General features: G+C 36.6%; 1 protein-coding gene across 1 annotated transcript; it reads right to left on the reverse strand.

The window, feature by feature from the left end:
* Positions 1-12,574: 12,574 nt before the first annotated feature.
* Positions 12,575-13,045, reverse strand: LOC120083146 (secreted RxLR effector protein 161-like). The gene has a single exon (XM_039038733.1). It carries the CDS (start codon positions 13,043-13,045, stop codon positions 12,575-12,577), a length of 471 nt encoding a protein of 156 aa, XP_038894661.1.
* Between the last annotated feature and the right edge of the window lie 5,399 nt (positions 13,046-18,444).

An 18,444-nucleotide genomic window follows, 5' to 3' on the forward strand; every position in this document is an offset into this window, starting at 1 on the left:
CATAAATCATAAATGATAATTTTCGAAAATCATCTTGTAACCCTAGGGGTAGTTTAGTAATTGTTTGTATCCTAGGGTTTCCCCTAGTCTATTTATTTGGCCTATTCTCTTGTTTTTTTATGTATCAGAATTAATAATAAAATCAGGCTCTATTGTGGTTTTTTCTCCCTGATCTAGGGTTTTTCACGTAAATCTTGGGTTCTTTTCTTCCTCTTTTTTCAACATGCTATTAGGGCATGGCGGCGAAACCTTAGCCATCATTGATGAAAATAGACCAGATTTTCCATCAGCAATCTCCATTGGAACTAGTCGGGAAGCCTATATCCCCTAAGCCGTTCGGGAAGCCGTGGAACAATACCTCCAAGCCGCACTACCCAAAATAGTTAAATCTGTTTCAGACCCAAACCCTAATCGGCCAAAGTTCAGTCGTTCTTCCCCACGACTAGATCCCAACCGAATAGTAGACAGCCCAATCGCTCGATCCATTCCAGTCGCTCGATCCCAGTGTTCTCCAGCCGTTCGACAGATCGTAGCCGCTCAAAGTGGTCTTTCCCCAGCCCTTCGTTCCCCAGCCGACCAGATCGCAGCGCTTCCAGCCACACCTCCTCGTCGGTCGACCCTGCCGGTGCGATGAGCCAGTCGGAGCAGATCTTGCCGATTGAAACTTCTTATCAGCGGGCAGATTCGACGTGTTTCTAGACAGCTGCTGTGGTCGAACCATTCTAGGAGAAGTCGGTAAGTTCTTATGCGCTGGTCTTTTGCCCAAGTGGGTTAATGGCACCGGCGGTTGGATCTGCAGATCAGCCTTGCCGGGGGGTCTACAAGTGATCTCCAACGGCGTTTGGCCCATCTACAACAGCAGATTGTAGATTTCGGGACGGTTTTTGGGACAAACTCTCAACCTGATTTTTCGGCCAACATACCAATTTGCCCTAAAAACCCGGTAAATTCCTTCTCTATTTTAACCACTACAAATATCTTATATGGATCGATGGGAAATACTGCAGGGTTTATTACTGGAGAGAAATTGAATGGCCAGAACTACTTTTCCTGGTCTCAATCCATCAGAATGGCCTTGGAAGGACGTCATAAGTTTGGATACTTGATTGGAGAGATACCTAAGCCCGTTCAAGGAGACCCTCAGGAGTGGATCTAGAAAAGAGAAGACTCGTTGTTGAGATCTGTTTTGATTAATAATATGGAACCCAGATTGGCAGACCTTTACTCTATGCTGCAACTGCCAAGGATATTTGGGATGTTTTTCAACAACTTTATTCACAAAGTCAGAATGCATCCCAACTCTATACGTTACGGAAGTAGGCACATGAATGTAAGCAAGGCACTATGGACGTAACGTCCTATTTTAATAAAATGACTCTTTTGTGGCAGGAGATGGATCTTTGTAGGGAGACAATCTAGAAATGTGCTCTTGACGGAGCACAGTATGCAAAAGTTGAAGAAGTAGATTGTGTCTATGACTTCCTGGCCGATATAAATTCAAAGTTTGATGTCGTTCAAAGTCGGATTCTAGGGCAATGCCCTACTCTTTCTCTTATAGAAGTATTCTCATAAATACGTCTGGAGGAAGATAGATCAACTGCAATGAATAACCCTGTCATTACCTCTACAGATGCTGTAGCTTTTGCTACTAAGTTCTCCAGTACTGATGGTGATAAAAGACGTACTCCTGTCTGTGAGCATTGTAAAAAGCCGTGGCATACAAAAGACTAGTGTTGGAAGCTACACGGGGCCCCCAAACAGTAAACGTCGACAGTCAAATTACAAATCAACATTTTGATGTGCCCTTGTGAGTGACTCGGTAAATGAGAATCCTCAACAATCCTCAACAGATAGTACGATTGGAGTCAGTGCCATTGCCTAGTCAGGAAATATACAGTCTGCTGGTCTTATTAATATTAATGGGAAAAACCATGGATTGTTGACTCAGTGGCGACAGATCATCTTACTGGTACCTCTGATTAGTTCCTCTCATTTTGTCCAAGTGCCGGTAACGAACTAATTAGGATTGCAGATGGGTCGTTCGCACCTGTTGCAGGTAAATGACATTTATCTCTGTTTGAAGGTTTGGTTTTGCGAGATGTTTTGCATGTTCCTAAAATTTCATATAATTTGTTATGCATCAGTAAGATTAAAAGAGATCTGAATTGTCAGGTAGTTTTTTCACCCGACTCTGTTTTATTTCAGGATCTGAGCTCAGGGACGATGATTGGCACTGCCCGACACGATAGGGGACTCTACTTCCTGACTGATGATGCTTCTTCTAGGAATGATTATAGGACTAGCCTTGTCTCTTTAAATTTTTCTAATTCTGAAAATGATTTTCTGTTATGGCATTACCGCTTAGGACATCCAAATTTTCAATACATGAAATTCTTATTTCCGCATTTATTTCACAATATTAATATGTCTTCTTTAAATTGTGATATCTGTATTCGTGCCAAACAGAGTCGTTGTCTCCTTCCATTCCCAGCCCTATAAACCATCAAAACCCTTCACCTTAGTCCACAGTGATGTTTGGGGTCCCTCACCAACCACTACCTCCACAGGGAAGCGCTGGTTTGTCACCTTTATAGATGACCGCACTCGGCTTACTTGGGTATTTCTTCTCACTGATAAGTTCGAAGTGTTATCTGTATTCCAACAATTCTATGCCACTGTGGAAACCCAATTTAGTGTTATTGGTATTTTGAGAAGTGACAACGGGCGGGAATTCTTTAACACTTCCTTCCAGGAATTCCTTGCATCCAAAGGGATTGTCCACCAAAGTTCATGTGCCTATACTCCCCAAAAAAATGGGGTAGCCGAAAGAAAAAATCGTCATTTGGTGGAAATTGCCAAGTCCTTGATGCTATCCATATCACTACCGTCTTACTTATGAGGTGATGCCATCCTTACTGCTGCTCACTTAATCAACTGAATGCCTTACCGAGTCCTTAACTTTCAAAACCCATTAGACTGTTTGAAAATGTCCTACCCCACTATTTGTTTAATTTTCGATGTACCACTTCAAATCTTTGGTTGTGTTGCTTTTGTTCACTCCTATGGTCCAAACTGCACGAAATTTACCCTCCGTGCTAAAAAATGTGTTTTTGTTGGGTATCCACTTCATCAGCTTGGGTATAAATGTTACCACCCATCCTCTCATAAATATTTTGTTTCCATGGATATCACCTTCCTTGAGGATCAACCTTTCTTCCCTATTAGCCATCTTCAAGGGGAGACATCTAGTGAAGAGACTAACTAGTCCACTTATACAGTTCCCTTGGAGTCATCTCCCATTCCCGAACATGTCGGTCATATCCTCCCCACCAATCAAGTCCCATGGATAACATACTATAGGAAGAATCTCAGGAAGGAAGCAGCTTCACCTATTGCACCTCTGGCTCCGGTCCATGAGTCAAACCTGACATCAGGTACGTGTATTCCTAAAACTAATGAGATTGATACTTGTACTAAGACTAACAAATGCAGAGAGGAAAAAGGAGGAAAAGCTGCTGAAAGCATCACTATAGCAGATGGGAAGACTACGAAAAATAATGATTTGGACACAACTCTAGAAAATGTGAGTGATACTAGAGATAATGGTGAAAATGTGATGTCTGAAGATGAAACCCAAGCAGAGGAGACTAGTGATCATAGTGGAAATTCTGACAGACTGAAGGAGCATGATGCTTCTTTTGATCTTCCAATAGCCCTGAGGAAAGGTATTCGGTCATGTACAAAGTACCCTATGCATAGTTACATGACCGTAACTTGTCACCTGAATTTAGGGCGTTTACCACCAGTTTGGATATAGGGGTGATACCGAGTAACATATAGGAAGCAATGGAAACTGAAGTTTGGAAGGCTGCTGTTACGGAGAAGATGAGGGCTCTCGAGAAAAATGGAACATGGGACCAGGTGATCCTACCCAAAGAGCACAAAACAGTTGGATGCAAATGAGTTTTCACTATAAAGTACATGTCAGACGGGACTGTTGATCGGTACAAGGCCAGGCTAGTTGCCAAAGGGTTTACCCAAACCTTTGGGGTAGATTACTCCGAGACATTCTCTCCCGCAGCTTAACTCAATACTATACGAGTTTTGCTATCAGTTACAGTTAACAGAGATTGGCCTTTGCATCAACTGGATGTAAAGAATTCCTTTCTCAATGGAGAGCTTGAGAAGGAAGTCTACATGAATCCTCCCCCCAGATTTGAAGATCAGTTCATACAGCAAGTCTGCTGACTGAGAAAGTCGCTCTATGGGTTGAAACAATCTCCAAGCGCCTGGTTTGACTGATTTTCCACCTTTGTCAAAAGACAAGGGTATACCCAAGGGCACTCAGACCACATACTATTTACAAAAAGGTCAACTTCAGGGAAGGTTGTCGTTCTCATTGTGTATGTTGACGATATTGTGCTCTCCAGTGATGATGATGATGAAATTGTGAAACTCAAAGCAAAGATGGCCAAAGAGTTTGAAATTAAAGACCTTGGGAAGTTAAGATACTTTCTCGGAATGGAAGTAGCCCGATCAAGGGATGGGATCTTAGTATCCCAATGGAAATATACAATTGATCTTCTAACGGAAATAGGAATGACTGGGTGTAAACCTGCTGACACCTCAGTTGAATATAATTCAAAGCTCAACAATACCAGTAACAGTGTCCCAGTCAATAAAGAAAGGTATCAGCGGTTAGTTGGAAAATTGATATACTTATCTTATACGAGACCTGATATTTCATATGCAGTGAGTGTTATCAGTCAATTTATGCAGGCTTCTTATGAGGAACACATGACAGCCGTTGGACACATCCTACAATATCTGAAAGGTACACCAGGTAAGGGGTTAATGTTCAAGAAGTCTGATAAACGCTACATTGAAGCCTACACTGATTCTGATTGGGCAGGGTCTGTTGTTGATAAAAAAAAATAAATATATGGGTATTGCACATTTGTTTGGGGTAATCTAGTGACCTGGAGGAGCAAGAAACAGGGAGTTCTGGCCAAAAGTAGTACGGAAGTTGAGTATCGGGCCATAAGTTTAGAGATATGTGAAGAAATCTGGTTGATAAAGTGTTGTCAGAACTTCATCAAGACAATGAGCTTCCAATGAAACTGTTTTGCGACAATAAAACAACAATAAGTATTGCAAATAATCCTGTTCAGCATGACAAAACAAAACACGTTGAGATCGACCGACACTTCATCAAGGAAAGACTTGACAATAGAAGTATATTCATCCTTTATGTTCCATCAAATCAGCAATTTGCAGATGTGCTCACAAAAGGGTTACTGAGACAAAACTTTGACTACTGTGTCAGCAAGTTGGGCCGTATTGATATTTACGCCCCAACTTGAGGGGGAGTGTCGAAAATCAGCTTGTAACCCTAGGGGTAGTTTAGTAATTGTTTGTACCCTAGGGCTTCCCCTAGTCTATTTATTTAGCCTATTCTCTTGTTTTTTGTGTTTCAGAATTAATAATAAAATCAGTCTCTATCATGGGTTTTTCTCCCTGATCTAGGATTTTCCACGTAAATCTTGGGTTTTATTCTTCCTCTTTTTTCAACAATAATAATAAGTTTGAAATCAATTTATAATAGTAAGTTTCAAATAGAAAAATTGAAAGTTGAAAAAAAACATGAAAAGAAATCAAAATATCATGAGCAGAAGCATAAAACTGGTGCCACTGGCTCAATCACGAATTCCGCTTGTCAATCGCTGGTGCATCTCTACCTTTACCTGAAACAACAACATGAGAAAGGATGAGTATAAAATACTTGGTAAATAACCCCACTACTGAGGTCGGGCTAGGCATCTATGTCCTCTAGATCCCTACCTCTGGCGGAACATAAAAATTGCTCTAGTCCTCATGGGACACATACATACATGAAAAACTAGTTTCTATCCTACTGTAGTAAGTAAGCCCACTACCTCTTGTGAATCCCGAAGGAAACACAACCCCTAGTGAATCCTAAAGGAGACACAACCCCTGGTGAATCCCGAAGGAAACACAATATCTGGTGAATTCCGAAGCAAACACAATCTGGTGAATCCTAAAGGAAACACAATATCTAGTAAATCCCAAAGGAAACATAATATCTGGTGAAAAATACTTCTCATAGAAACATTTCTTGAATTGCTCCCAGGTTAATAGTTTCCTACCAGTATAATCATTTTCTCTGCTGAACGCCACCAGATTTCTACGTTGCCAGTCAACATGAAAACTGCACATTGGAGCTTGTGCTCTTCCGGGCACCTCATAAAACGGAAAATTGTCTCGATAGATGATAACCACATCTTTGCTTTGGTGGGATCCCCCAACGATCCATCAAAGGAGCGAGGGTCAAACTTCCTGAAATCCCTTAGATGTTTAGCCTCAAGAGACAGGCCCTGCATGTTTCTATCCTGCGGTCCGGTTTGCTGTAACTGCTCGGGTGGCACCAGTTCCTCCTAAGTCTGGTTCTGGGTAGTCTGTCATGCCATCGTGGCTGTCTCTTATACACATCTAGATGTGTATAAGAGACAGCAGATGTTTAGCCTCAAGAGACAGGCCCTGCATGTTTCTATCCTGCGGTCCGGTTTGCTGTAACTGCTCGGGTGGCACCAGTTCCTCCTAAGTCTGGTTCTGGGTAGTCTGTCCTACCATCGTGTTACAGATCAACTTCTGCAGTTTTCCCATTAGGGAGGATGCAACAACTTCACTAATTTTGGCTTCCATTGCCTTCTTATCGACTTGGGCCACAGGTGGATTTGGAGCTCTCGGGATAGTCTAGCTACTCTCAGCTTCCTCTTCCTGCACCCTTCTCTAACAGTCTTTCTTGTTCTAGGTTTAGGTACCATGCCCTGTCATGAACTCATACATTAGCTATCTACCTCTGGGTCTTTCTCAGAAATCATGCTACTGAAACATTACATCACTAATCTCATATATGTACTGAAAACTTTCATTAGTAGGACATATCTGGCGATGATGAGGAATTCGTTACTGGGCCACAGGGACTACCTAGACTAACGTAATAAGTCAGTCTTCAGAACCCAAAATGTGGGCTCTGATATCAACTGTAACGACTTGACCCCCTAGGACTTAAGTTAGGCCGTTACTAAATACATGCATGCATGGAACTTAAAACGACACCCTTTTATGGTGAAATAAATTATAAATAAATAAGGTAAGTTCAAAAGTCCTTTATTAAATTCAAACATTAAAAACAAATAATGGGTACCCATAAACCATAAATGATAATAATAAGTCTGAAAAAAATTCTTAATAGTAAGCTTAGAACAACAAAACTGAAAGTTGAAAAAAAAAACATGAAACGAAATCTAAATAGCATGAGTGGAAGTATAAAACTGGTCCCAATAGCTCGATCACGAATTCTGCTTGTCAATCGCTGGTGCATCTCTACCTTTACATGAAACAACAACATGAGAAAGGATAAGTATAAAATACTCAGTAAGTAACCCCACTACTGGAGTCGGGCTAGGCATCTATGTCCTCTAGATGCCTACCTCTAGCGGAACATAAAAACTGCTCTAGTCCTTATAGGACATATACTACATGAAAAACTAGTTTCTATCCTACTGTAGTTAAGTATGCCCACTACCTCATGTGAATCCCAAAGAAAATACAACCCCTGGTGAATCTCAAAGGAGACACAACCCCTGGTGAATCCCGAAGGAAACACAATATCTGGTGAATCCCAAAGAAAACATAATATCTGGTGAATCCCGAAGGAAACACAATATCTGGTCAAACCCGAAGGAAACACAATATTTGGTGAATCCCAAAGGAAACACAATCTGGTGAATCCCAAAGGAAACACAACCTGGTGAATCCCGAAGGAAACAAAATATATGGTAAATCCCGAAGGAAACACGATATCTAGTGAATCCCAAAGGAAACAAAATATCTAATGGGCATCTAACTAATTAGTAAAGACACTATCACAGTCTCAACATCACAATTATCACAATATGGTTTTATAACATACATATACACCTCAATATCAGGGCTATACAACATGCATATGAGCCTCAATATCCTCATATCAAATACAACCTTAGTGAATCAAGTATCACCTCTTATTAGCATGCAAGTATCTACGTGCACAAATAAATCTTTCAGATTTTCATACAATAAAATATATCGGTCATACTATACTATCCGTTTATCATGCTATCGTTCTGTCCTGATATTCATCTATTATGCTAGTATATATCTAGTGTCTGGCCCGTGGGTAGTTCCAGTAGTAAGATTACTTACCTTGATATTAGGTTGAACTAAAAGCAATTGAATCTTTGTGAAACTCTCGAATCCTTAATCAAGCCTAAACATAAACTAAGCTTAAAATTAATAACTCAATCTTAATTCCAAACACCCAAATATTACCAAATATTTCCAATAAACTTACCTAAGGCATAGTCCGATTCGAATTCACCTCCAAACGTTGAATTTAAGCCAAAAAATTATTCGAGCAACCAACACCCTTTTAATATTCACAATCTTGGAATTTAATCCTAGTACATAAATCAAAGTAAATTTTAACCTTTAGGTTCACACTCCTAAGAGAAAAATCCCGCCAAAATAGACAACAAAACTGAGCAACTTAATTTGTATAAATTACACTCAAACCAAACAAGTAACAAAGCCCCAAATCATACCAAATCCTTGTCGAAATTACCTTAACTTTGCTTGCCAGCACGCCAAAAGTCTCTTAAACTCCTTCAAACTATCAAGTCCAACCTTCAAAATCCTCATTGAAGTGATAATTAAACACATTATTTATTGGGTATTCAATATCCTTAACAAACCTATGAAAATCATTTAAATCTTACCCCAAAACTCAAGATCCGACGAAACCCAAAGGAACAGTGGTGACGGCTAGTGGCAGGGCTAGAACGGATAGTGGCGAAGTTGGAAAAATCGCAATCGAAATCAGCCGATCTGAAACTTGGCTGCAGAGCGATCGGACCTTAACAGCGGCGGGGCAGCTGGACGACCTGCAGCGGAACCGAGCGGACCAAGCAGAGCCTGTCTCTTATACACATCTAGATGTGTATAAGAGACAGGAAGAAGAGGGAAAGGGAGGGAGAAAAAGAAAGAGAAAAGAGAAGGAAAGAATAAAAATAAAAATAAAATTTCTTAATCCACATAAATTCTTTAAATTCCCTTCCTTTCAAAAAGAATTAACTCCTGTCATTCATTTCCAACGTCAATAATTAAATTCCTGCAATTACACTTAAAGTCTAAAATTCCAAAAACGCCCTCAATTAAAAGAAATTACTAAAATTACATTACTAACAAAATTTGGGTTGTTATAGTTCACATGCTTCTGCAAGGAATTCAATTCTATCACATATTGCATTACGTATGTTGGTGAATCTAGATTTTCATATTCATTGTGTTTCTTGGGTGACTAAATGTTTCTTGAAACTTGAGCAGTTACAACTCTTCACACAAGTTGGTAACCCAGTTGGCGATGAACCACCTATGTTTGGGGGGCAGTATGCCGAGGAAAGATAATCCACTAATATTAAAGAGTTAAGTAGTTTACAATGCAATACTTATATGTAATACAAATCACTATAGTGACTCATGTACTCACTGATCACCTAGGCTCCCTCTAGATGTGAGACTCCCTTTCAAGTGTACTTAGGCTCCCTATAAGCTTGACAATATTAGTCTTGATCACCTTGGCTTCCGATGATGAGTAAGACTCATCTCATGATGATATTTTTCCTCAAATCAGTGAACTTTCTTCATTGATGAATCTTAGGATCCCTCTAAGATGGAGAGCTCCTTCTCTGAAACTATCCGCCTAAGACCCAGAATCCCTTCTCTAGCATCAATAACTTAGGTTCCCCTAAGACTGTGATTCACTTCAAATTGTTGCACTTCAACAAATGAAGAACTTGCATAGCAGAATAGTGAGCAAGGTGCAAGAACATAATGTAGAACTATTCGTAAGTCAAACAAAAATTGTCTTGTTCGAGAAAATACGACTGACCTAAATGGACAACACAATTCTCTTTAAGTAGTCGAATCCATGAAAGGAAACAAATCCCCATTTGGAATAGAAATGACGTGCTTCAATAAAGGAAAATAATAGATAAAATATTACATCTAGATATTTTCATATAAGGAAAATATTCTACCTACTCTGATGTCACATGCAAATGTTAAGACTTTATTTGAGACATCTACATAAACCATTGCCTTAGAAAAATATAAAGTCAACTGAACAAATATCCAAAGAGCTTCATTATTGATATTGTGTGAGCTTGTTGAGCTTCATTTTCATCTTGTAAAGTCTCATTATCTCCTTGGTTGCTTAACTTATTAGCACATTTGTTTAACCTCTAAGTTAAGGCTAGCTATCAAATCCCAAACTATACATATAGAAGAAATCTTAATAACAAGAGCTAAAATTTCATAAAAGTCAACACATTTTTGCTGAATAAACCCTTTGACAACTAGTCTCACTTTGTAACATAGTTTTGAGGTGGTTTCTTCTTGTTTAAGTCTATAAACTCGCTTAATTTTAGTTTTTCGTTTAGGCAATTTAGTGAGCTCAGACGTTTAGTTTTCATGAAAAAAAATTAGCTCATAATTTATTTCATCAATCCCTTCTCTTTTGTGCTCGTCACCTCAGGAACTCGAACGACCTTCAAAATATCCCTCAAATTCTCTAACTTCTAAACATAAACCCTCTTTTAATTTATGTCTCAGATTTCGATCTTTAGCCCTCAATTCGATCAGATTCCCCCTCCATTAGGTCAGAATGAAATCCAATAATATAGAGGATGAGAAATTTTGAAAAAATCTTTGCCAAAATTAGTAGATTTTTCAAATAAGGAAAGTAGTGTTGCAACATTGGTCTAGAGTTGTTGTAGCATTGCACGATGCTATTTTTAGTGTTGCAACACTGCCTCCACAATTCCAGCTACTGCCTTTGAGCGTTTATCACTGGTTCACGTCATAGCATTGCAACGCTCCCCTACCCTTTGGTTCATTAGCATTTTCCTCTCTTTTCTTCACTCCCTATGATCCATTGCTCCATTTTGACTCCTTTAATTTAATCCCTTTTGGTTTATTTTGAGTATAATTCACTTCTCGATCATAAACACTAGAAATTACTAGCAAAAACGTCAAATCTGATAAGAACACATTAAAAATAATCCTAAATCTAAGGTAAATATCATACATTTTTTGTGTGTTTCAATCCCAAACTATACATATAGAAGACATCTTAACAACAAAAGCTAAAATTTCATAAAAGTCAACACATTTTTGCTGAATAAACCCTTTGACAACTAGTCTCACTTTTTAACGTAGTTTTGAGGTGGTTTTTTCTTTTTTAGTCTATAAACTCACTTAATTTTTAATGTAGTTTTTCCTTTAGGCAATTTAGTAAGCTCAAACATGTAGTTTTCATGTAAAAACATTATTTCATCATTCATTACATCAATCCCTTCTCTTTTGTGTTCATCTTCTTTGACCTCTTCTTAACTTTCAAAATTTGACTTTTGAGTCAATAAAAAGTATTTATTAACAAAATATTTTTTTGATGGATAACTATCTCTAAATTGAGTGAAAAATCTATAGTAACTTCTATTTCTACCAACTGTTAGTGAACATCATCATCTCTCTCAACCTGGTTAAGAATATCTCTTACTTTATCTGTATCATCAAGCTGATCATTATGAACGTCTTTTTTAATTTGTGTATAACAATGTTGATAACACTAATTCATGAAGGGTATTTAGCTCTAAAAACTAAGGTTATTGTTCGGAAAGCATGCATTTATTGTTGTAATTCATGATAAAATGGTGGTTTTATAAAGGAAAATTAAGCCAAGTAAATGTTGAGATATGTGCGTATAGGGTAAATAAGTGCTAAAAAAGTCTTTTTTGTACGAATTTTGTAATCTTATAAGGTTTTGTGCCTTCCTTGAGTTGGAACTAAAACTCCTAGGAGATTCAAGCATGTGGATTCCTTGAGTTGGAAGTAAGTCCCTCCTCATTTCTAATATTTTTTCTTAACATGTATTGATGAAAAAGACAGAGTAGAGATAGAAAGTAGCACACACAAAGTTTACGTGGAAAAACTCTAATAAGGGAGAAAAAACCACGGGATAAAGGATTCTTATTAGAAGACTGATACAAAGTATACATAGCGACTACCAGCTTAAATAGAAAAAAAAAAAGGGAAACCCTAGGGTACAAGGAAAAAGACAGAAATGCCCCTTGAGTAAAAAACCCTAATTTTAACACTCCCCCTCAAGTTGGGGCATAGATGCCAATAAGACCCAACTTACTAACACAAGAGCCACACAACTATCTGGGCAGTCCCTTTGTTAGGATGTCTACAATCTGTTGGCTGGAAGGAACATAGGTGGCACAAACATTGCCACTGTCAAGTCTCTCCTTGATGAAATGCCGATCAATCTCCACATGTTTTGTTCTGTCATGTTGAACTGGATTATTTGCTATGCTTATTGCGGCTTTGTTATCACAACAGAGTTTCATTAGACCAGTGTGACCTTGATCAAGATCACTTAAAACGTTTTCTAGCACAATTTCTTCACATATCCCAGACTCATAGCTCTGTACTCAGCTTCGACACTACTTTTGGCAACAACCCCTTGTTTCTTACTCCTCCATACAACAAGGTTACCCCACATGAAGGTACAATATCCTGATGTCGACATTCTATCTACCATAGAACCTGCCCAATCTGTATCTATGTATGCCTTGATGCACCATCTATCAGTTTTTTTGAACATCAAGCCTCTCCCTGAAGACGTTTTCAGATACCACAGGATGCACTCCACTGCCCACATATGTTCTTCGTAAGGAGATTGCATAAACTGACTCACCATACTAACAGCATATGAAATGTCTGGTCTAGTATGAGAGAGGTAGATTAACTTTCCAACAAGCCGCTGATATCTCTCTTTATTAACTGGTACACCTTCACTTATATTACTTAGTTTTGTATTCACTTCTATAGGGGTGTCAACTGGTTTGCAGCCTACCATACCTGTCTCCTTAAGCAAGTCCAGAGTATATTTTCGTTGGAAAACCGAAATCCCTTCTTTCGATCAGGCTACCTCCATTCCAAGGAAGTACCTTAGTTTTCCAAGGTCCTTGATTTCAAATTCCTCAGCCATTTTCGTCTTTAAATGGTCAATCTCTGAAGTATCATCACCTGAAATGATAATATCATCAACATATACAATCAAAACTGCAATCTTCCCGGATATTGACCTCTTAGTGAAGAGAGTGTGATCTGAGTGTCCCTGACTATACCCTTGTGACTTTACAAAGGTAGTGAATCTGCAAAACCAGACTCTCGGGGGTTGTTTTAACCCATACAAGTTCTTCTTTAGTTTACATACTCGGTGGTTAAACAATTTCTCGAACCTTGGGGGAGGACTCTGTTGGCTTTTTGGCCCTTAATCTCAAATTAATTTATTTAATTATTTAATTAATCAATATTTTGATGATAACAAACTCATTTTTTAATTACTGAAAAATTTAGTGTTTTAATATGTCCATAGCATAGAGCTCGGAATAATGATTCCAACACTTCTTGAATCACTCAAATTGGAGCTAAAACGAAGACGATATAACTGAAATAAGTCTATAGAGAAAATACCGTGGTGGATGACGTGGCATAACCAGACCATTTGGATGTAGACATGTGACAGCATAATGGTTGAATGGTGAAATATTAAGAGATTAACATATGATGAACTTTTGATTTTTGGATTGATTTAAAAAAATGAAATTTAAAAGAAATTTAAAAGGAAAAATAAATTTAATATTATTTTATGTTTGTGTCTAACGGCTAGTTTTTTACACATGGTTTTTTTTTTTAATTTTTGGATTAACTTTAAAAAGAATGAATTTAAAAAGAAAATGAATTAAAAAGAAAATGAATTTAATATTATTTTATGTTTGTGTCTAACGGCTAGTTTTTGACACATGATATGTTTTTTTTATTAATTTTAGAAGAAAAGGAATTTAATATTATATTTTGTTTATTTCCAAAATCCAATAGTCCAAATTAATTGTGGTTTCTAAAATTTTTTTCCATCTCTATATAAACCATCTTCGTCTCCAAATTTTTTTAAAAAAACAAAATTTTACATTTCATAATCCTCAAAAACTCAAAAGTTCCATTGTTGCTCTCTCTAAGTTCCCAATTTTTTTTCTTTTTTTTTTTCATCTTATTCTTGAGAGAGTGTTATTGTATTGTGAGGATAAATTTGTTGAGTACTTAAACTTGTAAATTCACTCTAGTGAGAGTTGTATTGTGTTCTTAAAAAATTCCAACATTTGTAATAGTTTGATCCTAAACCGTGGAAAGGATCGGGTTTGCTCTTGAACCTATAAAAAGAGCGGTTGTGTAATAGTTGGGCTCTAATCCGTGGAAAGAGTCTAAAAGATTTTATTCAAATTCCCAAGAGACGCTTGGGGAGTGGAGTAGGTCGAGTTTGACCGAACCACTATAAAAATTACGGTGTCTTCTTCTCAAACTCTTTCCTTTTTATTTTTGCAATTAATTTAAGAAATTTATTGTATGTTTTAGCTTTAACTTAATTATTTTCTAAAATTTGATAGAATTAAATTATCATATTTTTTGTCATCTTATTTGTTGCATAAATTGAATTTTTCTTATTATTTATAAGAAGTGTATTAATTAGTTTAATTGGGTTAATTTAGAAAAAAAGTTTAATTAAACCCTATTCACCCCCCTCTAGGGTTGCCATATCGATCCAACAATTGCTATCAAAGAGGGTTGCTCTTCTTGAAATATTTATTTCTCGATAAACTTAATTGTTTTTGAGCTATGACAACTTTAGGTTTTATCCCTTTTACCGATAGTCAATCTATGACAAAGTCTCCTTTCTTTAATGGTACTAATTATAGTTATTGGAAAAACAGAATGAGATTTTTCTTGCTTTCTATTTATTATGATTTATGGGATATTGTTGAGGAAGGTTTTAAAATTCCAACAAAAGATGTTGATGGTGTTAGCACTATAAAACCTAAGGAAGAATGGTCAATAAATAGAAAGAAAGCATGCTCTTTAAATGTCAAAGCTATTAATTGCTTATTTTGTGCTTTGAATGAAGTTGAGTATAATAGAGTGTCTATTTGCAAAACCGATAAAGAGATATGGGATAAATTAGAAATTACTCATGAAGGAACTAGTCAAATAAAAGAAACAAAGTTTGACATGTTAGTTCATCAATATGAAATGTTTAAAATTGTGAAAATGAAGCTATTTCCGATATGTTTATTAAATTTACTAACATTGTCAATGTTTTAGAAGGACTTGGGAAAAGTACTCAAATCTTGAGAAGATAAAGAAGCTATTGTGGTCTTTGCCTAAACAATGGGAGCCTAAAGTCACCGCCATTCAAGAGGCAAAGGATCTCAAATCTCTCTCCATTGATGAACTCATGGGCTCATTGTTGACGCATGAGATAAAGATCAAGAAAAAACATGGAGGATGAGAAAAAAAGAAAGAAAGGAGTATAGCTTTAAGACCATCTCTTTAGAAGTTGACTCCCAAGATGAAGATGACCTGATGAAGATTGATGTTGCCTATCTTTCACGTAAGTATAAGAACTTCTTCAAAGAGAAGAAGCAATTCAAGAAGCATCTTCCAACCAAAAAGAGTCAAAGGTGAAAGAGCAAAAAGGATGAGATAATATGCTATGAATGCAAAAAGTCGGGTCATATTAGAACCGATTGTCCTTTTCTCAAATCATCCAAGAAATCCAAGAAAAGCAATGAAAGCTACTTGGGATGATAGCGATGAAAGCGAAAGTGGGAGTGATAATGAAGAAGTGGTCAATTTTTGCTTCATGGCTCATAGTCACAAAAGAGAGGAACAAAATGATGAGGTAACTCTAGAACCTCTTCTTATAATGAACTATCGAAGCTTTTGAAATATGCAAAATGATTTAGAAAAAACTTAGTTCTAAGTATGTTGTGCCTTAAAAAGAAATACAATGTTTTATCTAGTAAAAAGAATCTTTACTTGAAGAAATTGCTTGCTTAAAAGAGAATGAGCATGATCCTATGCATATTGATGAAATGAATATCTCTTGTGACAAGCATGCTTTTGATTGTGATGAAAAAAATGCCTTGCTTGACAAAGTTAAATTTCTTGAGCATGATAGTTGTGAAAAAGATAATTTGATTAAATTATTCAAAGAAAGGAATTTAGTGCTTGCAAGAACTTAATAAGGCTAAAGAATCTATTAAAAAGTTGACAATAGGTGCTCAAAGATTAGACAAGATAATTGAAGTAGGCAAGCCTTTTGGTGATAAAAGAGGTTTAGGCTATATTGATGAATGTTCTACTCCTTCAAGTTCTAAACTATCTTTGTTAAAGCATCTCATAATATGCCTAAGCTTAATATGCCTAAGCTTGTGTCTAAGCATGTTAAATCTAACTTTGTGCCTATATGTCATTATGTGGTTTGAAGACCATATTAGACCTAAGTGTTTTAAAATTGAAATATCCTCATACTACTTCTCCAAGAGGAAATTTTTCTCAAAGGCAAAGTTTCACAATGCTCCAAGGAATTAATTTCCTCCAAGAAAAGTAGAGTGCATAAATTTGTTGTAAGAAATAAATCTTTGAAATAAATGTTGTTTGTTTCTCATGTGGCAAGTTTGGACATACAACTTATTCTTGTTACTTGTCTAAATCCAATGCCTTAAATGTCTATGAAAAAATGAAATGGATTCCAAGTTTGTCAATGCTAACCATCTAGGAACCCAAACAAATGTGTGGTACCAAAGAATCAAACTTGAACATTTGTGTTTGTAGTTTGTTTGAAAGCCTCTAAGAAAAACAAGTGGTACTTGGATAGTGGTTGCTCGAGGCACATGACGGGAGACCCATCCAAGTTTGTCTCTCTCTCCAAAAAGGATGGAGGTCTTGTAACCTTTGGTGATAACAAGAAAGGTAAATAATTGGTAAAGGTAGTATAAGATAATAATCTTCATTTTAATTGAAAATGTACTTTTGGTTGATGGTTGAAGCATGATTTACTTAGTTTTAGTCAATTGTGTGATAAAGGTTTAGAGTTGTGTTTGATAAAAAGAATTGCATCTATGAAAATGCTAGTGATAGAAAAGTTATATTTGTTGGAAATGAGAAGAAAGTGTTTTACTATTGATTTGAATGATTGTCCTATTAATGATAAATATTTATCGACTTTGCATAATGATTCTTTGGTTATGGCATAGAAGACTAGGACATGCTAGCATGCACTTAATTTCAAATATTTTCAAGAATTATTTGGTAAGAGGTTTCCCAAATTTAAATTTGAAAAAGACAAAATTTGTGATGCTTGTCAAATGGTTAAGCAACCTAAGTCCTCTTTTCAAATCTAAAAATGTGATCTCTACAATTAGACCCTTTCAACTATTACACATGGACTTATTTGGCCCTTCTAGAATTGCTAGTTTTGGAGGGAACTATTATGCCTTTGTAATAGTTGATAATTTTTTCAAGATTTACTTGGGTTTTGATGCTAAAACATAAGGATGATTGCTTTGAAAAGCTTTTAGTTTTGCAAAAAGAGTTCAAAATGAAAAGGGTTTTTGATTTCTAAAATTTAGGAGTGATCATGAAGGAGAATTTGATAGCAATGTTTTTGAAACTTTTTTGTGAAGAAAATGGTTTTTCTCATAATTTCTCCGCTCCAAGAACTCCTCAAAACAAAACGGTGTAGTTGAAGGGAAAAATCGTACTTTGCAAGAAATTTGCTAGATCAATGTTGCATGAGTATGGTTTACCTACATACTTTTGGGCGGAAGTCGTTAACACCGCTTGTTATGTTTTAAATAGAGTTTTATTAGACCTTTTGGATAAAACTCCTTAATGAACTTTGGCATAAACAAAATCCAAATTATTGGGTATTTCAAAGATTTAGTTGCAAATGTTTTATTTTGAATAACAAAATAAAAACTTGGAAAATTTGATTCTAAGACAGATGTTGGTATTTTCCTTGGCTATTCCTCACTAGTAAAGCTTATAGAGTTTTCAATAAAAGAACTTTAGTAATTGAGGAATCTATGCATGTAGTATCTGATGAATCTTGCAATGTTATTTCTAATGAGCCTATTTATAGTGATTGTTTTAGAAAGGAAAATTTGGAGATTTACTTGTTAGTGATAAAGGCAAGGAAATTGTTTTCAAGTAAGCAAGAGGTGAGATTAATCGAAAAGAACAAAAGTTGGTTCTTCATCCATGCCTAAAGAGTGGAGGTATGCTCCTTCCATCCCAAAGAATTAATTCTTGGTGATCCAAACAAGGTGTGAAAACTCATTCCTCCTTAATATGTTTAATAATCTTGCTTTGTTTCTCAAATGAAACCAAAAAGTTTTAAAGATGCGAAAATGATGA

The sequence above is a fragment of the Benincasa hispida genome, chromosome 8, assembly GCF_009727055.1.
Source record: "Benincasa hispida cultivar B227 chromosome 8, ASM972705v1, whole genome shotgun sequence".
NCBI classification, from domain to species: Eukaryota; Viridiplantae; Streptophyta; class Magnoliopsida; order Cucurbitales; family Cucurbitaceae; genus Benincasa; species Benincasa hispida.

What these genes read in the sequence shown, in the direction of transcription:
- LOC120083146 (XM_039038733.1), bottom strand. Translation starts at nt 13,045, where the DNA reads ATGGTAGGCTGCAAACCAGTTGACACCCCTATAGAAGTGAATACAAAA.